The sequence below is a fragment of the Crocuta crocuta genome, unplaced genomic scaffold (assembly GCF_008692635.1).
Source record: "Crocuta crocuta isolate KB4526 unplaced genomic scaffold, BGI_CrCroc_1.0 scaffold339, whole genome shotgun sequence".
Taxonomy (NCBI): domain Eukaryota; kingdom Metazoa; phylum Chordata; class Mammalia; order Carnivora; family Hyaenidae; genus Crocuta; species Crocuta crocuta.
This window is the reverse complement of record NW_027530357.1, coordinates 848,449-855,818: the sequence shown is the minus strand read 5'-3', so window position 1 is coordinate 855,818 and position 7,370 is coordinate 848,449. Positions and strand designations below refer to the sequence as shown.

Here is a 7,370-nt window from a genome sequence, read left to right as displayed (position 1 = left end):
CAGAGGCCATTGTGTGTTATGAAACCCAAACCCGCCCCCCTCCAAAGGGACGTGGGGTCAGTGGAGGAGAGGGGCTGGCGGGGTGGGGTGGGGGGGCTGGCCGCCCTGCCCCCATCACCCCGGGGATCCAGCTCGTGCTCCCAGCCCAGCCACATCTGGATTCCAGCTGGCTGCTGGGGGGGAGCAGTGGCGGCAGGAACTTGCCATCAAAGGCAAGGAAGAGCCCGGCTGTGAGGAGACAAAGGCTAGGCCAGCCTCCAACCCCAGGCCAAGGGTACGGTGAGCATGGCCTTGTCCATGAGACCCGTGCCAGTTCTCGGCCCCTCTGCTGGAGGATGGGGGACTGAATCCCCGCTGGTAGCTCCTCAACTGCTCGTATTTCCTGGAAAGGAGGTGGGTGGCTCTCCGGCAGCCACAGTAAGTAGCAGTCCTGCTCATGGAGGCCGGGTCTGTGTGGCTGGTGCTCAGCCTGGGGCGGCAGGAACCCCCTTCCCATGGGCACCCATTCTTTGCTCCTTTCCTGAATCTGACCATTCAGCCTGCCTCATGTGTCTCCCCCAGAAAGCTGCCCCACCCCATGGAACAGCCCAGAAGACATGGCCCACTCCCCAGCCCCGCCAGCACACTCATCCCCCACTCCCCACCCGCCCACAGTAAACCAGCAGCACACGGGCCAGAATAAAGGTTTATTGTGCCGGTTTGCTATATCTCAGCACCTAAAACATCGTGCAGAGGTCGGGGGGGCCCCAGATGAGGGACTGAGGAAGAGCACCCCCCAAGAGTCTCCCCAAATCAGGACGGAGCTCAGCCTCCCTTGTCGAAAGCTAAAGAATGCTGTGGGCACAGGCTGCCAGACCATGCATGTGAACGAAGTGTGGGGGGCTGGGAGCGCCCCCCGGCTCCAGGCTGGGTGTTGGAAACCCTCCCCCACCTTCCCAGTCTCCCCCAGAGCGGGGCCCCCTCACATGCAGTTCCCAGCTTCTGGGCTGCTTGGGGGCCTGACAAGTAAGGTTCGATTCATTCATCTCATGCCCTTGGCAGTGACAGGATGAGCAACTGGTCCCCGGGCAGAGATGCCTGGCAGAACTCGAGTGGACCTGAGCACCCCCAGACCCCATGCCCCTAACCCTGGACCAGCCGCAAACTGGGGGGCACCTTCAGGGACATATGGGGCACTAATTTCCAGAATGTGCTCTGCGAGATTTTATTCTGTAGCTTTAAAAAAACAAAACAAAAACCCCCCCAAAAAACCCTGTGGTCAAAAGCAGTTTGAGAGACCAAGAGAACTTTACTGGAGTATTTGCAGAGCCTGGGGGGTCCTCCAAGGGGGGGGGCAGGGAGCAGAGAGGCAGTGTTTCCTCAACTCAATGGACCCCCAAATCCTTTTAGCACAGAGTACCTCAGGGAAGGCAGCTTTGGAAATGCTCACCTGGGGACCTGTCGCGATGTGTGCATGGGCCCAAAGCTTCCTGATCCATCAGGTCCAGGTAGCTCTAAGTGCACCCGCCTCAGGGGGCTTGTCCCATTCACCCTGGTCCAAAACTCGTAGCTATTCTGACTTTTCTTTCCTACCCCTGGTGGTCTGCACCATCCCAGGGGACCCACGGTCCACGTTCCCAAAGGATACGGCTAATTTCATTGGCTGTGTTATCCTTCCCATCCCCCTCCCCGAGGAGCTGTGGTTGGAGTGTAGCCCTTTGGGGGTGCAGGGGCAAATGTTCCTGGAGCTCGGGGAGTTTCCCGGGGTAGGCCGGAGACTGGCATCTCTGCCCACTGCAGGGCGGGGACACGCTGGGATTTGCAGCAGGGGGTGGCTGAGGCGGGGGTGTCAGGGAGCGGAAAGGGTCAAGGGCCTTTCCACATCCGTGGAGGTGACCGCGAGGGGTCCGACAGTCAAGGCCAGCAGCCCCAGAGGCCTGTTAGACCTTGGGGACGGTACTGCAAGCACAGGGGCTCTCAGGGGGACCGGCGGGTCCTCTGGCTTCCTGGGCTAAGGAGGGAGCCGCTTCTGACTCGCCTTGGCCTTGGCCGGCCTCCAGAGCCTCCCCGGCCACCGCCGGGCATGGCTCACCTGGCACCTCTGGTTTCTCAGCTGGGACCCCGTGTCCCTGGGCTTCCGGGTGCCCCTCCCGGCCGCCGCTCTCCTCCCCATCCGACTTGCCCTCCATCCTGGCTCCGTCTCCACCGCCCAGGGCGGCCCTGGCGGGGGACTTGAGGTTCTGGGTGGCAGCGAGGATGTCAGCCTGGAGCTGCTGGGAGGAATCGAGGGCCTCCTCGGACCGGCCGTCGGGAGCCCGGTCGGGGACCTCGCTGAAGGCCCGGGGGCCCCCGGCCCGGTCACTCTGGTCCACGTACTTCTTCTTGGGGAACGACGAGGGGTAGTAGGCCGAGGCCTTGTGCTTCTGCCGCGTGATGAGGGCGGCGCAGACGATGAACATCAGCAGGAACACCAGGGAGCCCACCACGGCGATGAGCATCACGTACTGGCGGAAGAAGTCCACGATCCCGTCCAGGAAGTTGGTGGGGGGCCTGGGGCCCGCCAGGGGCGTGGGCTGGGGCCCCACCGATGTGGGGCTGAGGGCCGGGGTGCGGGGGGGCGGGAGGCTTGGGGAGGAGGCCGATGAGCCCTCGGCCTCCCCGCTGCCCCCTGTGTCCTCCAGGAAGGCGGCCTGCAGGGGCACGGAGTAGGCCACCGCGGGCAGGGCCCTGAGGAGCAGCAGCAGAGACACGGCCAGCCTGGGGGCCACCGCGGAAGCCATGCTGTCCGAGGCCTGCGGGGAAGCGAGGCAGGAGAGAGGTCAGGGTGGAACTGCAGGGTCTCAGGGGACCCCGACGAGGTGCAGGAAACGGCACGTATCTAGAAGGCCACTTCCCTCGCCCACCAAACACGGACCCCGTCCGTTCATATGTGGGGTTCTTGCCTGCCCTCTACTTCACTCTGAGATCATCCCAGAGGGACCTTCCTTACCGTCCACCCTCAGGGTTTCACACCATGTCTGGGTATACAGTAAGTGCTCCATAAATGGATCTGGACTGACTGGGCTGAATTAAAATAATAACTTCCCCTTCCATTGCCTGCCGTGTGCCAGGTACTATTTTAAGTTTCTTACACAGCACTCCATTGAATCCTGAGAACTACCCAATGGGGGAGGTACTACTATTATCCCCATTTTGCGGGTGTGAAAAACTGAGGCTCAGAGGGGCTGAGTCATTGCCAGAAGAGGGCAGGCGTTCGGATCTCTAGGCACGAAGGGGGAAATGATGGTAAGGCTGAGTAAGTAAGAAACAGAATCACTGCGGGAGTAAGCCCCTCTTCTTCTGGGGAGCCCTCCCCCGCATCTCCCAGTGCCTCTGTGGTCCTACGAAGCTTCCAGACTCCCTGGGCACAGCAGAGGGCCCGGGCGCCAGGAGCATGGCTAACCCTCACCTCGAGGCACAAAGTAGGGCCTGGAGGCCCGGGAGGGGGTGGCGGGACCCCTTGTGCCTGAAACAAAGCTAGAGCCTGCGAGAGCCCCAGTCCTGTGGCCACCAGTAAATGGGAACCAGATGAACCCCATGCCTCCCTCCCCCTCTCCCCTGCAAGGCTGCTCCCGACATGAACCCCCAGACCCCATCTGGCCCAGACAGCCTGGCTGACTAATAAATTCCACACGGCCCAGGTTTTCAGAGGAGGCCAGCTCCTAAAACCCTGACTCTCTGCACTTGCCTCATGGGCTGCCCCTGAGAAGGCCTCCTGACCCAACGGAGGGCCCAGGCCCCTGGCTCTGGATGAGGCTAGAAGCTCCAAGAAAAGCCTTAGGACACCCTGTCAACATCCTCTCTCAGGGGACTGAGATGGGGAACAGAGGCCCAGAGATGGCGAGGGGCAGGCTCATGGTCACAGAGCAAGGTCCTGGCCTGGAGGAGGAGGTCAGGTTCCCAGCACCTCTACTGCAAGTCCCCTTGAGTGCCCGGGCCCCAAGCCCTGCTCTGTAAATCAGCTGACANTTGAGTGGCTTGCTCCTAATGATCTGAAGCCTCCCAATTAAGCATCGTTAATTGAAATTAATTGTACTGACATAAATTTGGACAAACTGCCTCAGATGGCAGAGAACAGAAAGATAATTCCAGGACATAAAAGACGCAAAACTGTTCAGGGGTTCGTTTTAAATGAGCTGATGACCCCGTGCTTTCCTAACAGGAGAAGCTCCCTCCTTTGCCAGCGGCCCCGCCCCTTTGCCAGCGGCCCCGCCCCAAAGCAACCCTACGGTTCAGCCCTGGGGGGCCTCACCTCTGCCTGAAGGTCAGGGGCTGGAGGGTCCCAGGCGACAGTGACTTGCCCAGGGACACCAGAGGGTACGTGTCAGAGCCAAGAGTTTAACCCTCCTCTGTGTAACTCAGAGTCCATACACATGCACACACACACCAGGTGTATACATGTACACACTCACATACTATACATACATATATACACCCACACATAGCTCACACACACCACACACACTCACGTGCTATACATATACATTTACACTCACACCATACACACACATATACACACACTCACACAAAAACACACATACACACATACCACACACACATACACACCATACATGCCATATATACACATGCACACACTCACACATTATACAAACATATACACATACATACAACACACACACATACTCCTACACATGCACACACCCACATTCATACATGTACAGGCTATACACACACATGCACACACACATACACACTTACATCCATTCACACACCACACGCTCGTGTGTGCCCGGGGCTGGCCCAGAACCGAGCCGGCACCCCCCACCCCCACTGCACTGTTAGCAAAGGTCCCTACAGACACCTTTGATCCTTGGGGTCTCTGTCCACCAGTCACCTCCCTGCCTGAGACCTTTCATAGTGGTGGCCGAAGCTTCTCACCACAAAGGGGCTATGCCCAGTGGTGCCCAGGGGGCTGTCCTGGGGGGGTCCCTGGGGGGTCTGTCCTGGAGGCCTGGTTGACAAGTCCTGTCGGCAGCAAAGTGGCTGGAACCATGGAGACCGCCTCTGCGGTCTGCTCCCTCCGGCCCTCACTTTCCCCATCTGTAAAGTGGGGAGTTGGCGGGGAGGTGAGCACAGGTCCTAAGGGCCGGGGGTAAGATAACGGGGAGACAACAGCTGGCACAGAGCTCCTGTACACCCAGGAAAGGTGGGGTTGAGCAGCAGCCGCGTTCCGACCCCAGCCGAGCCCAGGGCGAGCGGCATCTCCCCACCAAGATGACAAAAGATGATCTTCTTCACCTGATGTGTAAAGTGGCTCATTGCCCCCCCCGCCCCCACCCCTCAAGAAATGACCAACTTTTTCACCCTGTTAAGTGAAATTTCAGCTCTGGCCACCTGGGAATCCAGGGCGCACACCCATGTGCATGCAGACACACACACACATAACACACAGCTGGATAGAGGGAAGGGCTCCCTTCCCCCCAGAGCCTTGGGGTCAGGGACAGAGGATAAGGAGAGAGGCACGCAGCTATCACTGGCTGTTAAAGGCCGAGATTGACTCTCAGGCCGCCCACACCCCACATTCTGGCTTCCCGGAAAGGTGCAGGCAAAGTGTGGGAAGCCGGTTGGGCCTCGAAGGCAATGGCTGTGGGATCCTATTCAATGAGCCTCTGCCTTCTCTGGGCCTCAGTTTCCCCTCTGTAGAGTGGGAACCGGCCTGGACGGCTCTGGAGGGATCCCTCTGTCCGTCAGCCATCCGACCTCCTTCTGGGGGAAGGTTAGCCTAGCTTCCTGAGTCCTGATTTTTTTCCAGGGCTCAGACACTCACAGGCCACTGGCAGCTGGGGTGAGGCCAACCCCTGTCATTTCACCCAAGAGGAAACTCGGGCCGGAAAGTGGAATCTGCCCACGATCACACAGCCAGTTGAGGCAGAGCCCTGAAGGGAGAGCAGAGCAGAGCAGCCCAGAGGGGCCACCGCCCAGCTATGTGTCCCGGGTTGGGCATGTCACCTCTGTGAGCCTCGGTGTCCACATCTGTGCGATGGGGATAAGGGCCACCTCTTTGGACTACTGTCAGGACAAGAAACAGCAGTGCCAGATGAGGAGTAGGTATCAATGAGTGGCCACCTGATTGTGAAGCACCCTCGCCCCCAGCAGAACCCCCAGCTTGGGGCAGTCCTCTCTTTAGGGCCAATCTCACTCGGGCTTCTGGCTTGAAATGTGCCTGGGGCATCCACAGGTGCTGCAAATCCACCCCAGGGCCTGGGAACCTGAGGCTGAGAGGCCTAAGCCACCACCCCACCCCCACACAGACACTGGTGGCCAGAGGGGGAGGGGCAGCCCACAAAAACCTGGCTTCAATTAGTGGCTGTTGGGGGAGGGGGTCTGGCTGAGGCGCTACACCCCTCTGCCCCAGGGCAGCCAAGGACAGGGGCTTCGGTCCCTTGGAAGGGCGGCCGGGAGAGGGAAGGGGAGTCCGGAGGTTCAAAATACACACGCACACAGAGCAGCAGCAGCAGCAGCAGCAGCGTGGACACACAATATACGGACACACAACACAGACAAGCTAGCCTGTCTCACAAGGCACACGCACAGCCACGGGGCCACACAGCCGCCCAAACACCCCAGAAAGTTTGCCCGGCCCACCGGCACGGATGCACAGAGGACGCACGACAGCCCCACAACGGGCTGATTCTCGGGCCACAAGGGCGCGTACACAATCCCCGACACACTCTGGGGCCCCCACAGACGGGATGGCGTGGTCCGGTCCGCAAGAGCCCCGCGCTGACCCTGCTCCGACCGCATGGAGAACACAGCCCCTGCGGGCCTGCCACAACTGCACACACGCGCCGCCCCCCTCGCCTCCGCACAACACAGCGAAGGTGCGCACACGTCCCGCCACGCAGACCCTTAGCGCAGATCACAGGCGCGCAGGGCCCCCGGCACACCCTCGGAATGCACGCGTACTTACAGACGCCCCCCAGAGTGTTCGCGCCAGCCCCCCCACCCCGGCCCTGAGCCCCAAGCCACCGCCAGGCTCCCCGGACAGCGGGGACGCGGGGACTCACCCGTCCCTCCGCGCACNGGCTGCTGGGCCCCGCCGCCGCCGCCCCTGCCCCCGCCTCCTTCCTCCCGCCGGCAGGCCGGCCGGGGCCAGCTTGATTCCATTAGGAGGGTTTGGGGTGGGGACAGGGGAGGGGCGGGGCTGCGCTGGCCACACACAATCCCCCCCTCGCTCACAGCCCGCACTCCCCCAGGCACCCCTCCACCTCTGGGGAGCACCAGCTGGGGCACTTCCTTCTTGATGGGGGGGGTCCCAGGACTGGCCCTGGGGCGGACAGACAGGGCTGTCCTGCAGCGCTCCCCCAGAACAGCGAGCTGGGGGCCTGCCT

The 7,370-nt window shown here is 61.0% G+C and overlaps 1 protein-coding gene across 1 annotated transcript; it reads right to left on the bottom strand.

Annotated features, from left to right (window-relative positions):
* Positions 1-678: 678 nt before the first annotated feature.
* TMEM119 (transmembrane protein 119) lies at positions 679-7,056 on the bottom strand. Its single transcript, XM_077765924.1, has 2 exons — positions 7,047-7,056; positions 679-2,771 (listed from the first exon to the last, which is right to left on the bottom strand). The coding sequence occupies exon 2, from the start codon at positions 2,757-2,759 to the stop codon at positions 1,920-1,922; it is 840 nt and encodes a 279-aa protein (XP_077622050.1). The 5' UTR covers positions 2,760-2,771; positions 7,047-7,056; the 3' UTR covers positions 679-1,919.
* Between the last annotated feature and the right edge of the window lie 314 nt (positions 7,057-7,370).

Coding starts and splice junctions, on each gene's coding strand:
- TMEM119 (XM_077765924.1), bottom strand. CDS start 2,759: ATGGCTTCCGCGGTGGCCCCCAGGCTGGCCGTGTCTCTGCTGCTGCTC.